The 23293-nt window shown below is 46.1% G+C and overlaps 2 protein-coding genes across 3 annotated transcripts in view; one reads left to right on the forward strand and one right to left on the reverse strand.

The window, feature by feature from the left end:
- Nucleotides 1–4537: 4537 nt before the first annotated feature.
- The window catches only part of cnpy3 (canopy FGF signaling regulator 3), a 43636-nt gene continuing 24880 nt past the window's right edge, over nucleotides 4538–23293 (reverse strand). The window contains exon 7 of the transcript XR_007962637.1: nucleotides 4538–4553. The gene's annotated coding sequence lies outside the window, so the exon portion shown is untranslated. The remainder of the gene's footprint in view (nucleotides 4554–23293) is intronic.
- LOC127601670 (dachshund homolog 2-like) overlaps nucleotides 8787–23293 on the forward strand; it is a 33482-nt gene continuing 18975 nt past the window's right edge. Inside the window, exon 1 of one of the 2 annotated variants that reach the window (XM_052067169.1) lies at nucleotides 8787–9592. In XM_052067169.1, the coding sequence (XP_051923129.1) occupies nucleotides 8964–9592 (629 nt within the window). In that variant the 5' untranslated portion in view covers nucleotides 8787–8963. The remainder of the gene's footprint in view (nucleotides 9593–23293) is intronic. The other variant, XM_052067179.1, reaches the window with a different exon arrangement.

Raw genomic sequence — 23293 nt, forward strand, 5'->3', positions numbered from 1 at the left:
CTCGGGGGCGGGGAGCTTTTTACTACTGCTGATTTATGAATTTGAAAACATTCCACGCCAAAGTGCTGCGATGGACAAAGAGCGCGGACATAACGGAACACATTCCATTTCCAAACTGATCGAGCCGCAGTGAAGATGAAATGATGTCACCTCGGAGTCTTAACTCGTTTGTCATCTAAAACAAACAAGAGTTTCTCTATTTATTTTTGTATTATTGACATCTGAATTGCAGCCATTCTAGTAACTTTTTAATGACTAAAAACCGTTTTAATGTTGAACGAGAGATTGAAACCCGAACTGATTTGTCAGTAGTGATCTCTCACCGTCCTGTGGTAAGGAATTGAATGTCTACATAGAAATATGCTGCAATAAACAAGTATGTGACAGACTGAAAACAAATGTGGTTTTATTGTGACCGTGAAATTGGATTTGTTCCTCTTCCTACCAGTCCGTGAATGTGGATGATATTGTTGTCCAATCATATTACAGCCTGTGTGTTGCCCAGAGAGCGATTCGGACTGTTTTTTTCAGCCGGTCGGAAGTGATTGGTTGGTCAGAGCAAAACTTGCCATAACCAAGTTAGACTCTGCACTCGATGAGCTTTTTATAGTTTGTACTTGTTACAAATGTTGTCGTAGTTTTGTATATTTTGTGTACAGTTTCGTTCTCGTGTGTCTCTGTGTGGTTTACAGGATGGACGTGAAGCTGGATGGAACAAAAGTCAGGAAGCAAACGTCATATCCTCCATTTTGGGGTCAGTATGGCGATAATGCACAAAATAAAGTTTAAATATATCAGTCAAGGTTTTAGCATTTTCACCAACAGCAAAATGACGACTGCGATTGATAAAATTAAACAATAAAAACATCACGATTAGTCCTCCTCAACGACTGCTTTTAATATTTCACTTTCATGGCACATATTCGCCGCTGGGCGGCGCCGCAGACCGTTTTGGCTCCATGTCGCTTTGAAGAAAGTTTGACCAAATCAACAACGACAATTAAGTCACACAACGTGAAATATTTCACGTTTTCTGTCGCTTAACCACACTCGGATGGCGTATCGGTACACGAATGTAAGACATTAAATCAGTTTGTAAAGGATCTTGGCGGGAACAATGGATGTCCATGCATATATTTGGCCTAATGAGGGCACCACTCTGTGTGCGTGTGTGTGTGCGTGTGTGTGAGTGTGCGTGTGTGCGCGCGCGCGTGTGTGTGTGTGTGTGTACGTGTACGTGTACGTGTGTGAGTGATCATTAAAGAAGCAGTGTTTGTGCCGGTGCACATCTTTTCCTTTGCCCGTACTTAATGACACTGCTGCTGAGTCAGCGAGCCTGAAGAGTGAAGAGGATGAAAGTTGAAGGGTGATGGAGAGAAAGAGAGAGACCAGGTTGCCCGTGTGTTAAAAGCCGAGAGACAGGAAACAAAATCCATCAATCCAAAGTCCTCTTAAGTCCGCTTAGCTAGATGCTAACAAACAATGCCTAATGCCGTAGATGGGCTCATAAATAGCGTCAGTGTCATGGTCTCAGAGCACTTTAAGCGATGAATATTAGAATGCATTGGAATAACGCATGTCAACGTCAATACATACTGGCATAGATTCCTTATCCTCTGTGAAAAACAATGAATATTAGTGCAGCTTACTGAGGCGTACTGACCATCTTTATCAATACCTGAAAGATTTATACAACGGCTATTTGAGCACAAACTTCAACAACAGGCACATGCTCTTTATCCTCTGTGAAGAACTGCTAATTTTGCTGCAGTCATTTAGTTGTGAAACACTTCCTTTGCGTCTCAACAGTATGTATGTGTTTACTGCCCCTCCGGTGGCCTACGTCTACACGCTAGAAACCCGAAAAGTTTCCATTCATTTCAATCGGAACCAAATATTTTAACTTTTGGGCCAATTTTACCAAAGAAGTAGCATACAGTGATCTCTGTTAAAATGCTGAAAAGCTGACAAATGCTCTAGAACACCTAAAAAAATGTTTTTACTTTATTTTCTTCCAAAAAACGGCCAATATTACCGCAGCTTACTGAGGAGTTGTAACCGTCTCCATCAGCAGCTCAACGATGGTCACTGGTTTTCTCCCAGTTTTTCCCAGATTGTTGAATAGCTGTTTTGTGATGCGATTAGAGCACTCTCTAATTCCCACAACCAGCGTATCTGCGTGTGTGTGTGTATGCGTGTGTGTGTGTGTGTGTGTGTGCGTGCGCGTGTAAACAATAGAGTTGATTAGGCGTTGCGTGGCGGTGACAGCGCTGAGCGGAGATGATTAATGATGCTCTGTTTAATGTGATTAGTGCATTAATACCTCCTGTGATGGCTGAGACTGGCTAACACTGCAAAAGGTCAGCGCGCACACGCAATAACACGCCCGCGCACACGTCTGGAACGCAATGTGATCCTCCGGCAGGTCAGACGACGACGTTCCCCGTTGGCGCGTCAGCGTCTTGTCCACTTTTACGTCACACGCAATTAACATACAATTCGACGTTTCGCAATGGCGTCACACGGATTTCTGCAATCCTCCCTCGCCGTATTGTAGTTCACTTTCTGCGATCTCACACACTTCTCGAACCGCCCACTTTCAGAATCACAGGTACGACAGTGTAAAATGTGATTGTGGCCACCCTGAGTGGACAAAAGTAATCTCTGCACCTCACATGAATATCTTGCATAGGTATTATACATAAGGCTTTAAAATATAGAATAATAATAAATATATGGTTACTACTTTGTCGATTTGCATCAAAATCACAATAGATATTTCGAAAATGCTTGAAGCAAGTGAAATTTAATCTCTATTTGATATTCTTTTTTTGCACTTCATTGTATTGTTGTGTTCTCGGGCCTGATGAGTCCTTTTTGACCCTAAAAGCAATTAAATCGTGAGAGTGTATCATTAATATGTTGTGCTCATACTCTATTAGTCGCTGTTGACAGCTCGTGATTGATCTTCTCATCATTTCACCCTCAATCGCCAAACAGCACAGCACGGGAATAAAGAGTGTTCTCACAGTGCCCTCTTGTGGTTCAGCGTGGTAATTTTCGTGTTTTTCCACGAGAAGCTTGTCGTCGTGATTGTGCCGATAAAGGTGCAAGAATTACGCCTTCCTCGCCCTGGCCTTCCATCGCGGTCCTGAGGACGACAGAAGCGCAGGGAGGGACAGCGACCGCGATAAGAGCGGCGGCAGGTTTCACCTTCCGAGTGTTTTATTGAGCTCACCTTGATGGAGGCCTCGCAGGGTCCCGGCTCGACCTTGGCGGGCGAACGTGGGACAATAACTCACAGGACCGTGGCAACAAGGTTCCCGGGACGCCGTCATTTCTACACTCCGAGTCGTGGGGAAAAGTTTTGCCGCTCACGAGGTCATTTTCTACTGTATTAATGTCGCTTTTTATTAGTTTACAGTAATACGCAGCGACATATTAGGATTTTGTGGCCTTATTTAATCAGTTTTAGTAGCAAACGGTTGGCGTTAGCCTTTAGCGTGCTTTGCTAAGTAGCCCAAAAAAATTCTACAGTAAAAAGTAAGAGCAAATTATGATTGTGTTCGTTTATTTAAACCTCAAGTCAAATCAGTTTTGTCAGCAATTGTTGACATTAGCCATTAGCATGACATGCTAGCTAGCCAAATAATTTAAATGAATGCTAGTTTGGTTGATTTATTTTTGCAGAGACAGTTGGACCATGTCTCCGCTTCACGTCAAGTGGCGTAAATGCTTATACATCAGTAAATGTGCGCTCCACAACGAGCAAAAGTTACATGATGTACTCGCTAAATGAAGCCAATTGACACGGCTTTAGCGTGTTAGCCGAGTGTCCGCCCCTTAGAGATGGAGTTTGCAATGTTAAAACTGCCTAGTGAGATGTTGCAAGAACGCCTCTCAACCGCCAACAAAATCTCACCGTTAGCAATTCTAAGTTTGTACTTCAAACAAGCTGACGCTAGCCTTAGCTGCTATGTTGGTAGCATGACTTTTTTTGTAATGTGGTGTTATAATAACACCAAATGTTATTGGTTCCAAATGCAAATCTGTTTTATAAATGGCAAATAAGTGATAAACTTTCCTGCGGAGCATAAATGTTGCTAATCCCGCATCACTTCTGAGTCCCTGGTTAGCAGAAGCCCATTTTCTCGTCTTATTGCTGGCAAACGAGGGATGGACATTTTTATTTGCCACAGGTAGATATTCCGCCATATGTTCAGCAATGCTCCTGAACCCCGAGCGAACAGTTCAAGTTCGCCCATTCCTGCAGCGCTTCCACAATCCATTATTCTTCAACGGTATTCATGTCTCCCCCGCCACCCCCCCCCCTCTCCCCTTCCTGCCTTATCGCAGCCGACTGGGCCTGATGGCGTGCACACGCGCACATAATTAATACATCGATTTAAATGGTGATGACTGTGTGCTGAAGTGATATCCACCCTTCTAGTTGAAAGTCTTTTTTTTATTGCTTTATCAATGTTGGAATGAATATGATTTAACTGCTCATTTTACGCACACACACACACACACACACACACACACACACACGTCTGCTGGCTTATTAATTATAATGCTAATTAACCTAGCGCTAATCATTTGACTTCTGTGTGTGTGTGTGTGTGTGTAAATATGTTAATTTGATTGGCAGATATGATGGATTATAGCGGCGCACGATAACGACAGCGAAACTTCTCTTCAAAGCGCCGGCTCCCAGGCTGTAATTCTGTCTGGCATTCGGATCAATAGTTTTCCAAGTCAAATTTTCCGGCCTTCTCCTTTCCCGTGTCACAATCGGCGTCCTCGTTGAGTTTGACGAAAGTTGGCGGCGGGCATCGGGCCTGCTATGTTTGTGTTTGAAGGCACGTTGTCATCTCATGTTGCCTTTGGTCGTACTCTAAAAAGTCTTAAAATGAGCAGTCCTGACACATACCTTGACTCTGACTCGCGGTATGAGCAGTTGGTCGGCTCCTCGCAAAAAAAAAAAAAAAAAAAAGCTAGCTTAATGCTAACACACAATAAGTATATTAACCTGGCACGATATCCTCGCAAACGCTTTTGCAGTGCCCTGCTTCGGCCTTGGAAATGGCGCGGCGCCTATCGATTGTTGGAAACGCTTTGGCTATTGCTAGCTTCCTGCAATCAAAAGTTGCAGCAATTTGGAATTTGGTGGGGAGCCCAACTTTTGGGGAGGCGCAAGTTTACCTCATTTTTGTGTGTGTGTGCATGTGTGTGTGTGTGTGTGTGTGAGTGCAAGAGTGAGACAGAGATCGAGTGTAAATCAAGTGTGTTTGTGTGCGTATGTTTTAACCTTAAGGAATCACAGAAAGTGGGCGGCCCGGTAGACCAGTGGTTAGCACGTCGGCTTCTCAGTGCAGAGGTACCGGGTTCGATTCCAGCTCCGGCCTCCCTGTGTGGAGTTTGCATGTTCTCCCCGGGCCTGCGTGGGTTTTCTCCGGGTGCTCCGGTTTCCTCCCACATTCCAGAAACATGCATGGCAGGCTGATTGGATGCTCTAAATTGTCCCTAGGTGTGAGTGTGGGCGTGGATGGTTGTTCGTCTCTGTGTGCCCTGCGATTGGCTGGTAAGCGGTTCAGGGTGTCCCCCGCCTACTGCCCGAAGACAGCTGGGATAGGCTCCGGCACCCCCCGCGACCCTAGTGAGGATCAAGCGGTTGGGTAAATGGATGGATGGATGGAATCACAGAAAATATCCGTCGTAACCAGAAAGCGGGACTAACCGACGGCAACCGTCATCAATCAGTTTCGAGTCATGGCTGCTGGCAAAGGTAACGTGAACGGAAAAGGCGCCTCTGCCACGGAGGTGAACCAAAGTTTTTAGTTGATGCCAATCGGTCGTTAGCTTTCGTCAAGTTTTCCTGGACGCCATCCGTGCCTTTCCTTTCTCATTCCGGCCATCTTTTCCCGGTGCGGCGTCGGCGTCGGTGGAGCGCTCTTCTTCCTCTGCGCTTCCTATCAAGTCTGTTCTTTCTGGATGAGCGGGTTTTATGTTGCGTGCGATAAAGAAGGCGAGCGGGAGATGAAGGGCAGAGCGGGAAGGAGAGGTGGAGGACGGACGGGCGCGGGGACGGAGGGATGGATGGGAGCTTGGACCATTGAGGTTCGTGACAATGAAAGTTTGTACACTAAGGCTACCTTTTGGAATCACTTGCTATCCACAATTGGTGCAGTTTGTATTTCTTTCAACTTGAAGGTGACGTGCGAGTTTTCAGGCCTTTCGCCACCAAAAGCCGTTGCAGTCGGCTATTTACATCTTCGTGGGCGTCTTCAACTCCAACAGTCCCGCCTGAGGGAGGGAGCGAGTTCGCATATGTGTTGCGTCACGTTTTCGACGCGTTGACGACTCGCGTGCCAGCGCCGTGTCACATCAACAACGATTGAAGGGGCAGAGTCATTTGCGTTTTTGAGATGGAAATAGTCACGTTTTTTAAATTTTGTTTCTGCTAAAAAAATATTGAGCTTTCTTGCACGCTCTAAAAGGTCAGCAGAGTGTTACGTCGCTTCAACTGAAAGTAAACAAAAAAAATATATATATATATATATATATATATATATATATATATATATATATATATATATATATATATATATAATAAAAAAATAATAAAAAATAAATAAATGCATAAATAAACTAGTTACCAAGTGAAATCCAGACTCTTTTTTTTAAAGTAAAAAAATATTTGATGTCAAAAATGTCACTCGAATAAGAACAAGCTTCATTCTTAAAAGTAACTGATAAAATTGCAATTCAAGTGGAGTGGCAAGACAAAGTGTAATTTTCATGCCAAGCGTGTTGTCAATATCTGCTGAACATCGCCGAACTCTGAAAATAACGTCGTTACTTTTAAAATCAGCAAAGTATCTACATTACTTTCAAAAACAAGTCAATCATTAAAGTAACTGGGTTACTTTTTCAAAGTACCTGTGGCGACGCCAGCATGTGCGATGCATGCGGTCACACGGGGCAGCATTTACCCCCCCCAAAAAATGCTGATGTGAATGGTTTTCTTTTGGCATCAGGAGCCCCCCCCCTACTCAATCTCTACTCCCGAATCACTATTTCAAGATTTCCATATAATAGACTGTCCAGTTCACTCGAAAAGTCCACCAAGGGCCGTAGGTAATGAGTCTGCCTGTTAGCATTTAGCGTTCAACTAGCTTTGCCTCGGTTTCTCGCCACAGACTCTGACTGTCATGACAGAACTCCCAATGGATCATCACAAACTTGTGATCCTTTCGAACTTTATCCCCCACCCCCACCCCCCCGGGACCGAGAGCAATTTCGGCGACAGGTTTTCCCACTTTGCTCCTTTGGCTTCTCTTGCCACCTCTCGTCACGATGTTCGAATTTCCCCTCCACTTGGTCGTGGCATCGCTCTCTCCCCCGCTGCTTGATGTTGTGCAAATCGCGTGCGCTTTATCTTCCGCGAGGTAACCACACCCTCCTTTCACCCCCCCCCCCCCCACCCCCTTTTCCCGCACTCCCATTCAGTCGCAGCGTCTCGGTGTAATGGGATTACACGGGATTACAAAAAGCAGACGGTCTGTAATCCACACCCCTCAATCCCATTTACGCAGGAGTAATTCCTCCTCGCTGTTGCTTTTAATCTTCTTTCACTCCCACCATCTCCTGGTGTCAATTAGTCTGCTTTCAACCCCCACGGCCAAACATCCAACCTTCAGCAAGTCAAAGGTCAACATGAGCCGAGCTGCTCAACAACATGCGTTCGGAATGGATGTAAAGAGCCTGTTCTTCATTTACGACACATCTGAAGCATCAAATAGAGGAGGGCCTTGATTTATGAGCGCCTCGGTTATGTTTATGTGTCAAACTAAACATCAAACAAAGAGAAGTATTTAAAACGAGAGTCTGTATTTTAATGCCAACTCACAATAGAAAATCTTATAGACTGTCTGACAAATAGCATCTATGTAGCAGGGTTTTTAATATATTTTAAATACTAACAGGCGTGTGTTCTTCGTCTTCTGCAAAGATTGTTTGTCAGGGTGTCACAGTACAGTAAATATGTACAATTGACAGTGTTTGAATGCCCCCCGCCCCCACCGAGGCGGCCTGGTGGTCCAGTGCATCGACCTCACAGTGCAGAGGTAACAGATTCATTTCCGGCTGCGCCCTTCCTGTTGAGAGTTTGCATGTTCTCCCCATGCCTGCGTGGGTTTTCTCCGGGTACTCCGGTTTCCTCCCACATTCCAAAAACATGCATGGCAGGCCAATTGAACACTCCAAATTGTCTCTAGGTGTGAGTGTGAGCGCGGATGATTGTTCGTTTCTGTGTGCCCTGACTGGCAACCGGTTCAAGGTGCCCCCCACCGACTGCCAGAAGATGGCTGGGATGGGCTCCAGCACCCCCCGTTACCTTTGTAATTAAAAGCGGATCGTAAAATGAATGGATGGATGGATGCCTCCCCACAAAGAAAACCATTCTTTGAAAACATTTAAACCTTCAAGTGTTTTCCCCGAAAAAGGTGGGATTGACCCCCCCCCCCCGAAAAATAAAAAGAAAGAAAATGTAAAAAACAAAAAACAATCAGGTGCATCCGCGAGTACCAATCCGCGATTATTCAGGGTTCTACTGTACTGTACAAACTTTCTTGCGCTGTATCTAAAAGGGCGAGGGTTGTCCAAAGTACCCTCCTTCCCCTCCTGACCAATCGTAGCTACGGTCCTCCACGGCGTCTTTTATGATTGGTCTATCCCCATGTCGCTCTCGTAGCAGGGGCGGGGCTACCGTCCAAGCTTGTGCGGCAGTTTGCAAGCAAGTGGTTTGCACTCGAAGAGCGGACGCGGAGGACACAAGGTGCCTTAGGGGCGAGAGTTGACGCGCGGAACGCCAGACCCAGGACCAGATCAACGAGTGGACAAACCGAAACAGAACACGAGACTCCGGGAGAGTGTCCGGGGCCATCCTCCCCACTTCCAGCATGTCGCTCCCCGGCTCCCCCTCACTCCTCCCGGCGAGCTCGGGCGCCCCAACTCCGGCCGCTCTTTACCGCTCGCCACCGGAGACGGTCCACACTTCGGCGGCTCCCAGTGGAACCTCCAGCCCGGCGCACAGCAACTCCCACCCCCACCCGCACTCGCTGTCCCCGCGGCTGAGCGGCGGCACCGTGCTCGGTGGGTTTCTACCCGCACCGGGAAGCGCGCTGTCCGGCTTAGGCAACGGCGCCGTCGCCCCGCTGGTGTCCGGGCTCGGCGGACTCGGCGGACTCGGCTCGCTGGGCTCGCCCGCCTTGAGCTCCTCCGGGCCGGGGCCGTGCGGCGAATGCAAGCTGGTGGAGGTGCACGGCGTCAAGGTGGCCAGCTTCAGCGTGCACGGCCAGGAGCTGATCTGCCTGCCGCAGGTGTTCGACCTCTTCCTGAAGCACTTGGTGGGCGGCCTGCACACGGTCTACACCAAGCTCAAGAGGCTGGACATCACGCCGGTGGTGTGCACCGTGGAGCAGGTGCGTGTGCTGCGGGGGCTCGGCGCCATCCAGCCCGGAGTCAACCGATGCAAGCTCATCTCCAGGAAGGACTTCGAGGTCCTGTACCAGGACTGCACCAGCGCCAGGTCGGTGCAAAGTTCGCATTCTAGAATGTTCCAAAACTACTTCAAAACACTCCACCAAAACTTCGTGAACTTAATTGTGGATTTATTCCAACTTTAAAACTTTAGATTGTTCTTTTGTCTTCCGCCGTCGGGGCTGGAAATCCGTCTGAAATATTCATTTGTTCTTTACGTTGCCATCCCGTCCGCCACAATCGCAGCGGTACATGTCAGAGGTAATGATGAATCATGCGAATGCGCATGCAACAACACAGCTGGAGAGCCATTGTTGCTGAACACACACTCCCCCCCCAGCCTTTCAAATCATATTGACATTCCTCCAGTGACCCCCCACCCCCACTCCCCAAGCTCCCACCCTTCTCTTCAAATCATGTGCTGGGAAAAGGAAAAATTAAAAGAAAGATGAACTCCCACTGGGCTTCATCTTCTCAGCCATTGAGCGTGCATCTATGCGAGACAGTCAACACAGGGCAGGTGCACCATTTCAAACAAACTTTGGCAAGGGCAAAAAAAAAAAAGCAAGTCAGAAGACAGTTGCATATTATTTTATTAACTCATTTGAATGCGGTGGGAGGAAAACGTTCTGTTCTGTTTTGTCCTTTAACCAGGAACAGGTTTGTGTGTGTGTGTGTGTGTGTGTGTGTGTGTGTGTGTGTGTGTGTGCGCGCGCGCGTCTGAATGGATCGTGAGTGACAGGCGAGGGCTTGCTGATGTCGAAGTGTTATTCTGGGCTCATCTTATCACGACAGGCTGTTGGAGACGACACACACGCACACACACACACGGCGCACATTCAGAAGATGGAGTCGTTTGGGTGTGCTGAAGCATCAGTTCACACACGATTAAAGATTTATTATTTTTTTTAATAGTCAATTCCAATGCGATGGAAGTCGATTTGAAGTCTATTAATTGATTACATCGTTGATATTCGTTCAACATAATACAGCAGCAGCGATTTTGCGCCGCGAGTCGGTTTCAAGACAGGCATAGAAATAAATACAAACAAATGAATCGCTTGCAAGTAACTGTGCAACCGGTCTTACTTTTGGTAAAATATTTCCACGCTTTTGTTGGAAAAATAATACAGTTCTCGATAGTTATTGGACATAACATTTTGCCAATGAAGATGGAGGTTCACTTCACGCTGAGAAAAAAAAAAAGGTGCTGCATTGACTCAAAACATTTTTTGTCTACTGGTTTCATTAAATAAAATCATCTGAATCCAAATATACTTTTGAAGTAGACTGCACATCTACTTCCAAAATGTATCTGGATCCAGGTGATTTCATTTTTCGCAACCACTAGATGAAGTAAAATTGAATATATTCAACCAACATTTTTTTCCAGTGTTGCTCTTGTTCCTGGCCACCAAAGAACCCCGCCGCGGCACCGCTCATATGAATATTTTAAGACGAATGTCAAATCAAATCGCTACAGCTCGCCAGGCTAACCACGACTTTCAAATACAACTAGCTTATGATAAGATAAGATAAGAAAACCTTTATTAGTCTCGCAATGGAGAAATTCCCATTTCACAGCAGCAAAATTATGAAAGGAACAAGTAGAACAACAAAATATAGGAGCTGCTGGAAAGGCAGCCACTCTCGCGGCGCCATTTTGAAGTCCAAAGTACAAAGACAGTACAGTAGTAAGGTGAACTTGTTGGTAGGCATGGGCTGGTTACTGCTTTCAAGGTATACCGTGGGTTTAAAAAGTCGGGAATATGATTCGCTATCTGAAACGTGACTGTTTGCAGCTAGCTATGTGAGTTAGCATGTCTCCAAACAAAGCAAATAGCTAGCTAGCTAGCTAGCATTGCTCACGTTAGTTCATTTCAACTGTAACGTTACGTCATGTTGCGACGAAAAGCAGAAAAGTGGCTCGTCATTTACAGTGCATTTACAGTTTGACTTTATTTACGCTCTATGTTGACCGAAGCCATGGTACACGCTAATTGGAAAATCATTTACCCAACCATTTAAAAATATTACGTTTCACAACTGGAATTGCCATAGCGTGATGCCGTTAAACCACAATGTTATTGCTCACACTTGTCATACCGTTAGAATCTCCTACCAAGGGAGTTTACTCGCAAACTAGCATAGCGTGCATCAGTTTGTTTTTGCTCTGACGTTACTCCAGAAAATGAAGAAAAGCACCGTCAATACTTTTATTTGGAAAAATGCAACTGTTTATTTTCTTTTTACGTTAACTAGTGTGCTTATAATGGGGAAAAAAGTTATTGGACCCAGCATTCCAAAATAACACATTTTTAGAGTACTGATCACAGTTGATATACACTCACTAAAGTCCTTTCATAAGCTGGCGGGTTTTCATTCTCTGCCGTGGAGCATTAAGTGGCTTTATTGGAGCACTGTGGATCGCAACGCACACCTCAGCCAAAAGGCAACGTAACTGGCCAAGTGCGAGTGTGTCGAGCACACACTGCGCCATCAGTGTGTGATACTTGATCAGTTGTCGCAGGGGCTCATCTTGCATGTGTGTGTGTGTCGTTCACCAGTAGAGGCGCCCTGCCCTCGTGCGGCCGCTTTGACGAGAAACTTCGAAAACGTGCTCGGCGAGCGACGACTCCGACCCGACGGCCGCTCATCCTGATTGCGTCGTTTAACAGCGATGTTAAAGTCAGGGAGTCCTCGCGAGGCGACCCGGGCAAGAGACACTGAGGGAGGCTGCTCTCTCTCTTTGCCTCTGTGTCGTATATGAGAGGAGAGTGGGAAGGGGGGGTGGGGTCATGGCGAAGATCAAAGTAAGAAATCTGACTCGTTGCACCGTGGAAAATAACTGATCCACTTTCCCTTGGTAAGAGAGAGAGAGAGAGAGAGAGACTTTAGATGTTAATAGTCAGGCACTTAAGTCTTGGTCCGAAGATGACGTTTAGCACGCAAGGATCGGAGTTCAAATGCAGTATAATGCTGACAGTCAAAATGAACTAAGGAGAGTTTTACAACTAAGTGACTCAGTGAGCTGCAGTAAAATTAATGCGTTTTGATGGATGATAAAGACTGTATACCGGTTCTATAGTCAGTCTACGTGTGATGGCTTGTGGTCAAATAGCCGTTGCAACGATGCTAGCTTCGTCGGCGTTTCGTTAAGGCGATTTGCATTGTGTGCTAGCATAAGGCTAGCGGCTAGCGGACCTTCCTAAGTTATGGTTTTGTTCAATGCACAATGTTTTGTTTTATGTTTACAAATGTTCATCATCTGCTGCCTGTACGGATGTTCCGATTGAGCGCATTCAATAGAAAAAAAACTTCAAACTTTTTCAAAATGATCCATTTTAGAGCTGTTATTGCAAGTACTGTCTAACCGAGGGGAGGGTTGGATATAGTTTTGGATTGTTCATTATAGTCAGTTAGTATCGTTAGTTAGTTTTGACTTGTAATTTTTTTTTGGGGGGGGGGATTCAGTTCATTTTAATTAGTTTTTAGAGTGTTTTGGGGGGGGGGGTTCTTTTAGTTTAGTTTGTATTCGTTTTAGTCTTAGTCTTAGTTATTTGCCCATAAACGTCATATTTGTTGAATGCAAGATTTTAAAGTCACTAAATACTGTGCTATAAAGTAAACAATTCCCAACCAACGGTTCAACCCTTCTTCTGTATGGCTACTATAGTAAAGTGAAAAAAATCCATTCTAAATGAACCCCAAAAGCTTATGTATGTATGTATGATATTAATTGACAAGGACGAAAACTAATGCTATTTTTCCTAAAACCTTCCTGAAGTTAGTTTCAGTTGGTTGTCGTTTTTTTTTTAACGCACTCTTGTTTTCTATCTGTTCGTTTTATTTAATTTTAATTATTTTGTGAGTTTTTCTTAACTTTTAATACCTAAAGAAGCAGCTATTACACAGTCAGGATGTCACGTTTCGGCATGACTAATCAATTTGTGCTTATACTGTACTGTAACGTGAATGTCGGGTGGATCGACTGGACAGCGGGGCACAGTGATGACGTCACAGAAAGGCGACTGATGTCGTAGGATCGCACGACAAGCTTTGGCACCACCACTAAAACTCGCCGAAGGAATGTGGAATTTTTTTGGCTAGCTACGATCGAAGGTGATGGAGAGGTAGATGCGGGGGAGCGGGATGTTGTCGTCGCCAACAAGATTATTGGATGCCTGCGAACACGCGCACACTTTGGTGCACTTAGCAGATTGCTTTGGAAATGGCATTAGGGAGTGTCACAATGGCTGTCCCTCTCTCTCGTCCGCCAGGTAATCTCGCCATCCATTTTCCTTCTTACACACACTTCCTGATTGTTCGCAAACACTTCTTCCCTCCGTCAACGGTCCTCCGCCCGCACATCTTTCCAAAAAAAAAAAAAAAAAACATTCACGCAAGCGACAGAATCGCTGTGCGAGTGTGTCCAAAAGACACGTTGTTATTAATGGAAACATTGAACAGATGTCACCCGGTTCAGACGAGCGAGCTTGTGTCAGTCCAAGTGTTGCTATGGAATAATTGCAGCCAAAATCAATTAAAAAATATTGCGTGTGTGTGTGTGCGCGCGTGCATGTTTCATCTCTCGCAGACAGCGTGTCATTGACGCAAACTTTAATTAACATATGGACACATGACAGAGGTGCGTGTGTGTGTTCCGACAAACTTTATGCTTCTTTTTTTTGTTTCCCGACTTAATGTGTATTTAGTTATTTACCATTTGTGTGTGCGTGTGTGTGCGTGCCCATCAAGAAGCCCCCGCCAGACAGTGTGTTATTAATGAAAACGTATAATAATCCATTTAAAAACATGTCATCATGATTAGAATAATAACAGTGGTTAAACTGACTGAGATGTTCACGGACGGACGAGCTCTCGTCACTTGCGTGCGCGCGTGTTTATTAAATGTGACAGTCCAGCCTCCTTCGTTTATTTCCGTAGTTTCTTTTGTTTTCCCACCAAGACGGTGGGCGACAACAAGAAGAAAAATGTGCCGCGGTGGTCTTGATGGAGACACACGTTTATTACCTGAGCGCAAAAAAAAAAAAAAATGTGTGTGTGCTTGTGTGATCGTGTGTGCGTGCGTGGTTGTGATAGCTTGTCATCACGCTCACTGTAATTTTCTCCTCACAGTGAACAATGCGTCTTTTCAGTTTGTAACTTCCTCCCCCCCCCCCCCGCCCCAACCCCCTCTTGCATATTCGTGTACGTGTATGTAAATGTTCTCTTTAATTCTCCATCTTTGACTTATTGCTTTCACCCATAAATCAGCGCGATGGGCAGCAGGGCGGGCAAAGATGGTGGAAAATGCTGTCAATGTCCAGACTTGTTTGTAACTGCTCTCAGTGTGTGTAGTATATATAAAAAAAAGCAACCCCCTGCTGCAACCCCCACGCAGCCCCACGCGGAAAGTATAGAGATGGTCTTCCAAGTTTCACGGATTCTTTCTGTCACTATGAAAATGCACACAATCTAAATCCGAGTGCATTTGATGACTGGAAATAATACAAATCCATGTCCATAAATGATCTTTGATTAGAGATAAATACACTCTCACACTGTTAAACTAGAGCTAATTCAATCACGCCCCCCCCCCCCAAGAAAAATGATTTTATGTGATTCTCCATCAGGTCTATTAAATCTGACACGCTGAGCTCAGCCACTATCTGGCAGGAAGCTGAAGTCTTGACGCGAGTTACTGAGATGAAGTTAGGAGGTGTGTGTGTGTGTGGGGGGGGGGGGGTCAACTTTGATTGTTTTGTTTAGAAATCTCAAAGGCCGAAAAAAGTGTGGGGAAAAAGTGAAATGCTAAATTAAGCTAGGCTAAAATAACCTCCGCACTGCTAATCTGCGGCCTCATTAATCATTTATTTGCTATCTGCCTGTAACTGAAATGTAAATAGCCTGTTTAACCTCCACTTACACATGAATGTGTGTGTGTGTGTGTGTGTGTGTCAGGAGGCACCGTGGTGGAGTGTGTGTGGGTGGGGTGGTGTTTGGGGGTAGGTTGCTTTCAAGTTACAAAAGAAGTTAATTAAAAATGAAAAAGGAGAGCAGAGGGAGGAGGCGGAGGCATGATGATGAGGAGGAGGAGGATGGCTGGAGTGGACGGAAGCAGCCGGAGGTGGACGGAGGGTAAAGGGAGGGCGGGAGGGAGCATTTTTATTGAAAACGGGTGGACAAACAGAGCGTAATTGGCTGGGGCCGCGGGGGCTAAAGGGGAGCTTCAAAGAGCTGAGCGCTGCGGCGAGCAAATGAAGAAAGAGTGCGAAGATGAGGCGGGAGAGCCCCCCCCCAACCCCCAAACAACAACAACAACAAAAAAAAAATTCTAAAGTGTCGACTCAGACAAAGTGGAGATCAGTCAGCGCAAAGAGCCCAAAGTTGGTCATAAAAAACTGAAAAAAATAACTGTAACCATACAGAAACAAATTAAGCAACTTTTGGACAACATTTGGATTGGGTTTTCTTTTTCTTTTTTTTTTTAATGACAATGTCATTTTCAACCACAAAGACACAAAAGGAACCCCTGAGCTTAATCACTGTTAGCATGTAGCGCCTCTGTGCGCGCACGTGCTAGCAAGATGGAGGTTTTTGCTCGCTCGACGTCTGATTGAATGGAAGCCGAAAGGTTGTGACCTCTTTCTAAACACTGTGCAGTTTTCAGCATTAATCAAATAACACACACACGCACACACACACACACACACACACACACACTCCTACTGACCTTCACACACTCGCTTGAATGCACATTGAACACGCATCTGCTTAAAAAGTGGGTGGGGGGAAAAAGTGGAAGCTTATGTGTGAGAGCTCTGCACAAACATTAAAAACACTCCACAAGGTGAACCTATAGAGGATTTTACACACACACACACACACACACGCACACACACACAGTGTCAACTTCCTTGTGTGTATTGTTTAGCGTGTGTGTATGCATGTGCGGTCGTAATAGTGACATCTGCACCGTTGGCTAAACAGCTTGCAAATATGCTGATAAAAACAATGCCGGCAGCCAAATTTACAACTCCTATAAAAGACGCGTATAAACACACGCACACACACACACACACACACCGTAAATCTCACAATAATTCGTCCTCCGAGTCTAAGTGTGTGTTTGGTTTTATTGCGGTTTACAAGACAGTCTATGTAAGCAAGCCTGTGTGTGTGAGCGCGTTTGTCTTGAAAACGACACCCACTGTGAATTTGGTTTTTCAATATCAAACGTGAGCGTTGGTGCTAGCTGCTATTGTCGCTGCAACAATTGTAGCTGGGGTCAATCTGGGGGTGTGGGGGTGTGGGGGGAGTAATTGCCACCCCCTTTAGAAATGTTTAATAGCTGAATGTTGAAGTGGTTGGTTGTGAGAGTTTGGAACGGAAAGTTCTTCAGCGTGGTGGCCGTAACACAACCTGGGATAAATATTGCGTCCTTTCGCAAAAAAAATAAGCAGAAATAACATTTGTTGACGCAGGCCATATTTGCGTCTGTGAACCCTTTTTGCAGCGTGGAGTAAAATTAGACTTAGTTTGGGACCGTCTCTCTTATCGCAAGGCTCATGTGAAGTGAATTTGTGTGGCCAGTCTCAAAACGACAACTTGGATTTTCGTCATGGAATCGTGGAGGTATCACGTACACGCGCACAAGTGTCCAAACTGAAGGCAAGAATGTGAATCCCTCTCAGGTCTCATGTTGCCGCCTCCTCCCCCATCCTTCCATCCAGCTCCTCCACCTCCTCCCTGTGCTTGGAATTAGACAATGAAAACAATGACATTGGTGTCTGTTTCTTTCTGGGTTAAAAAAAAAAAACTCCCCCCGCTTGACGGTGACCTGGTGGCTTTCTCTCTCTCTCTCTCTCTGTGTCTCTGTCTCTCTCCCTATTCCCGCCATGTCATTCACTCATCCATTTTCCTTCTCTCGTCTTTCTGTGTGGTTTCATGCTCCAGCAGTTCCTTTATCCATCCAGGGAAGCTCAAATTCACGTTACTTTTTTTTTTTTTTGTACTTGTATCAACTAGCTCAGTAATTGTGTCATCTGAATGCAGAGACAAAAGTAAAACTCCTCTGCTCAGAAGGTGACTTAAACAAGAGCCCTGTGGAACGCCAGTGTCAACTATCACAAACGAATGTGCTGTTTCTCATGCTGTTGTTCACGTCGTCCATGTTGAAGTGATTCCAATTGCACGTCTCCCGAACAGACCGCCAACTATTTCCTGGAGTCAGATGGCACCGTGACATTTTCACTCAGCCATATTTCGTCTCTATCCTTTTTGTGAATTCATGCTTCAGTGGCTCCTTTGTCCACCCGCGCAAACTCAGACACATCATCATCACATTTGAGCTTCATGTATCAACAAGCTCAGTTGATTAAGTGTTGTCTAGATAAAGAAACCAAAGTAAAACTCCTCCGTACAATGAGTGACTTAAATAAGAACCCTGCGGAACGCCTGTGTCAAAATATCACAGCCGAATGTGCTGTTTCTCATGCTGTTGTTCACATCGTCCATGTTGAAGTGATTCCAATTGCACGTCTCCCAAACAGACCGCCAACTATTTCCTGGAGTCAGATGGCACCGTGACATTTTCACTCAGCCATATTTCGTCTCTATCCTTTTTGTGAATTCATGCTTCAGTGGCTCCTTTGTCCACCCGCGCAAACTCAGACACATCATCATCACATTTGAGCTTCATGTATCAACTAGCTCAGTTGATTAAGTGTTGTCTTAATAAAGAAACCAAAGTAAAACTCCTCCGTACAATGAGTGACTTAAATAAGAACCCTGCGGAACGCCTGTGTCAAAATATCACAGCCGAATGTGCTGTTTCTCATGCTTATGTTCACATCCTCCTTGTTGAAGTGATTCCAATTGCGGGCCCAAGTCTCCCAAATAGAGCACCATCTATTTCCTGCAGGCTCCCGCGAGACGGGTCTATATATATATATATATGTATATATATATATATATATATATATATATATATATATATATATTTTTGGTCGCAGTTTCGCAGGGTCAAACTAAATGCGATCTGCTTCGCTTTGGACCCGGCAGAGCAGGAGTGAGAAACACGACTACTTTTCACATTGCCGCTCAACCTGCTCAAGACGAAAACTATCAAGTCGGAAAGACCTTGCGACATTGATGGGAAAGGAGTCAGCTTTTGAATTGGAGCATTTCTAGAGATTGACTGGACTGAATGTCTTCCTCCTCGTGGTTGCTCATTAATCAGTCCCTCCCACTACTTCTCTTTTCAGCTCTCCCGTCACACATCTTTGTCTTCCTCGCTTCAAATGATTCATTCCTTCTCCCAGTGTCTTTCTTTTAGCTTTCTCCTTCTTTTCTGAGTTATTCCACTTTGGTGTTTCCTTCACTTTGTGTGTGCACTGTTGTTGTTTGCATTCCTTCGGGACGGGACAAATCTCACCCATGATTGTAGATTTTTCTTTTCTACACCCCCCCACCCCTCCCTCTCTTTCACACACGGGTATGTAAAGGGAGATGGAATGTGTGTCCTCGCGATTATCGGCGTTTATTTTTGCGCGCTCGGACATCGGCGTGTGCGTGATGAACATGAGAAAGTTTGTGTTTGGATTCAGGCCGCACACATTAAGAGCAAGCGTTTCCTGCCACGGAGGATGAAAACAGCGATATTATTTGTGCTGTGTTTGTACTTCCCGTACGCTTTGTTTGGAGTGACCTACAAAATGGCTCGCCACATTCTTTTGCCCCCGCTCCCCCTGGCCCCCCGGCCACATGCTAACAGCTAAGCAGCGTGTGCCGTAACCTAATTTCTAATATTTCAAACAGTCTATTCTCTTCAATGCATAGCAGTTCTCTGCACCGCCTGCATTCCTTGTCAATAATCCATTCATTCATTCATTCGTCTTCCGAGCCGCTTGATCCTCACTAGGGTCGCGGGGGGTGCTGGAGCCCATCCCAGCCGTCTCCGGGCAGTAGGCGGGGGACACCCTGAATCGGTTGCCAGCCAATCGCAGGGCACACAGAAACGAACAACCATTCGCACTCGCACTCACGCTCACACCGAGGGACAATTTAGAGCGTCCAATCAGCCTGCCATGCATGTTTTTGGAATGTGGGAGGAAACCGGAGCACCCGCAGAAAACCCACGCAAGCCTGGGGAGAACATGCAAACTCCACACAGGGAGGCCGGAGCTGGAATCGAACCCGGTACCTCTGCACTGTGAAGCCGACGTGCTAACCACTGGACTACCGGGCTGCCCTTGTCAATAATATATTATTATATATATTTTTTTAATTAATTCTTTTTTTTGTCCAATCACATTTCAGCCTCCATGTGTTGCCATGTCACGCTAATTTGCCCAGGGTCTTCAGAATCACTGGTGCTAGCCCATTTAGCTTCAACTATATAACCCCCCCGACTATCCAACTGACGTCCTGCCACTGTCTCAACCGAATACGGACGTTGACTCGGCACCGCGCGGCAGACTCGGAGTCACGAGACAAAGTTCTTTCCCCGGGCGGCTGGTCCAACGCTGTGTCCGGCAAGGCCATGACCGCGTGAGCCACTTTGGTCACGCCGGTTACTTAAGGCTTTTTTTTTCGTCATGGAGGAAGTGACAGCGGATCTTGACGGGAGTCTTGCTGTGTTTTGGGGCTCACCGCGCGTCCTTACATGCGGAATGACACGTCTGCTGGTGCGGGAGCTCCTGACGGGACATGCCGTGTCACTTTGTCTTTTGGAGCGTAACGTTCCACTCGGCCCTTCCCCTTCCGGGACCGTTGAGCGCCTCGCGAGTGGTCACCAGAGACGAGAGCGCCCGCTACTGGAGGAAGTCCAGAAGCACTTTGTGACAGATTTTGCAAGGTGATGAGATTGTTGAGTTTGTAGCATTTTGCATGGTTTGTACTTTTCTGGCTCTTTTTTGTTTTCGCCTTACGCGGCTTGGGAGCTGTTCGTATATCGTTTCATTCGCCAGACGGGTTAATTTAGCACCGTAAAACTTTACAACTATGGCCAGTTTTATTGCTTGACTCTTCCCGATCATAATAGTTTGTTTTTGTGTGTGTGTGTGTATCATAAGTCTGTTGTACGTGTATGTGTTTGTGTATTTATTGTATTGTGTCTTTTTTTGCGTATCCCAAGTTTTATGCCTATATGTGTGCTTATGATGATGTTCAGTACCGGTATAAGTCACTTTTTAGTACTCGCCGATCCCGATACTGAGTGCCGATACCACCAATAATTTTCATTCATTCATTCATTCATCTTCCGAGCCGCTTGATCCTCACGAGGGTCGCGGGGGGTGCTGGAGCCTATCCCAGCTGTCCTCGGGCAGTAGGCGGGGGAACCCTGAATCGGTTGCCAGCCAATCGCAGGGCACACAGAAACGAACAACCATGCACACTCACACTCACACCTAGGGACAATTTAGTGTGTTCAATCAGCCTGCCACGCATGTTTTTGGAATGTGGGAGGAAACCGGAGCACCCGGAGAAAACCCACGCAGGCCCGGGGAGAACATGCAAACTCCACACAGGGAGGCCGGACCTGGAATCGAACCCGGTACCTCTGCACTGTGAAGCCGACGTGCTAACCACTGGACTACCGGGCCGCCCCAATAATTTTCCACACATGAAAATTCAAATTACACACCAGCAGATAGTTGTGAGCAACAATCGTTCTTTATTTCTGATCTGACACACATATGGTGATTTGTCAATTTGTCAAACCCCTCGAGGTTTGTTTTTTTCCTTAAGTATTGGCAGATGGTATCAGCAGCCTCCGCGAGAACTCGATACCTTGATATAATACCCGTTCCTGCTTGATACCTGGTATCGCTACACACCCATCCCTGTAGTATTATACTAAGCTTGACGAGTGTGTGTGTGTGTGTGTGTGTGCGCGCATGCATGTGTGCACACGTCTTAAATGACCAGGTTATTCTCCATTTTCCAAAAATGGTGTGAGTGTGTAAATCAGCAGTAATAATACATTCTGGGGGATGTGATGTGTATTCATGAAAGCGCAGTGAGAGATAGGTGCGTGTGTGTGTGTGTGCGTGGTTGTGTGTGTGTGTCCACTGTGACCCAGTGTAAACTAATATTGATTCAGCTGTTGGTGTTATACACGAGTCATAAAACTGGACTTATTGTCGGATCCAGGCTTTACCTCTCTCAGTGCGTGTTTGTGGACAGAGAGCACATGTTAACAAGACACACACACACACACACACGCTCCAATTTGGGCCGTCATGCTGAAGTTGACAACACAATCATTTGACTTTTCCACTATCCTCAAATTTTTCTCATCCCTTTTCCTCTCCTTGCGCCCTCGCGTCTTTCTCCTTATCCAAATAGAGGACACAGACAATCCAATAAAGCCCCCCCAGCCCCACCCTTCCACCCAAAAAAAAAAAATCTCAACAGCTGTGGTGTGTGCGCACGTACGTACGCGCGCGTGTGTCAAGCACCGACTCAGCAGAAAAGGAGGATGACACCCTCTGAGTCGGACAGGAATGTCATCGAGGGGGCAAAATAGGATGAAGGCATACAGGAAAACTCTCGCCGTGACATGTGGTGCAATAGTGGGACATACTTTGGAACTAAAATTTATTTTTAGGTATCTCTAATCTACAATGTATTTTCCTCACTCTTATTTTCTACTCCCCAACTACTTCCCCGAACTTGTGCGTATGATCCCGCCATGTTTGCGTACGATCGCCACGTCTGCTGGACGTTGACGTTCTCTTTAAGGCCACCGACTTCCACGCCTTCATCCCCACCCGGCTTGGCCGACTGAGAGATAAAAGATGGCGGCAGTGAGGAGTGAAGGAGGACTTAAGTGATGGCAAGAGGAGGAACACGGAAGAGGGATGAAAGATGACAGGCGGGCGAGCGAGGCATCGACTTATGGGGGAGAGAAAGAGAGCGAGAGATGAAAGGTGTGGGGGAGGGGGGGGGGGGAGAGATGACAGGGCGACGAGGAGGAGGAAGAAGAAGAGGAGAGAGGTGAGCGTCCTTGCACTGTCAGGGGCGATCGATGGCACATCATTTACATTACACTGGCTTAACGGCCGGGAAGGGGGGGGGGGGAAGGGGTTGAGTGAGAGAGGGACTGAGGGGCTGAAAATTAACTACAGCGAAGCCCCGTTTATCGCGGGCGATATATGACACACCTGCCCCGCGATGGATGAAAATCTGACATATGTATAATCCCCCCCCCAAAAAAAATTATATATAGTTTTATCGCTCCCTCATGATTTGGACATTCTAATCCACACTTTTTAAACCCACTGTAATTGTATTTTAACACCCCCAAAAAGGCAAAGCGTAACTTGAAACGTAAAAAATAAAAAATAATTATCGCCAAATTTCTTGACAATATGTTATATGCGGGGCGGCCCGGTAGTCCAGCGGTTAGCACGTCGGCTTCACAGTGCAGAGGTACCGGGTTCGATTCCAGCTCCGGCCTCCCTGTGTGGAGTTTGCATGTTCTCCCCGGGCCTGCGTGGGTTTTCTCCGGGTGCTCCGGTTTCCTCCCACATTCCAAAAACATGCGTGGCAGGCTGATTGGACGCTCTAAATTGTCCCTAGGTGTGAGTGTGAGTGTGAATGGTTGTTCGTCTCTGTGTGCCCTGCGATTGGCTGAAAACCGATTCAGGGTGTCCCCCGCCTACTGCCCGAAGACGGCTGGGATAGGCTCCAGCACCCCCCGCGACCCTAGTGAGGATCAAGCGGTTCGGAAAATGGATGG

Source organism: Hippocampus zosterae, chromosome 1 (assembly GCF_025434085.1).
Source record: "Hippocampus zosterae strain Florida chromosome 1, ASM2543408v3, whole genome shotgun sequence".
NCBI lineage: Eukaryota > Metazoa > Chordata > Actinopteri > Syngnathiformes > Syngnathidae > Hippocampus > Hippocampus zosterae.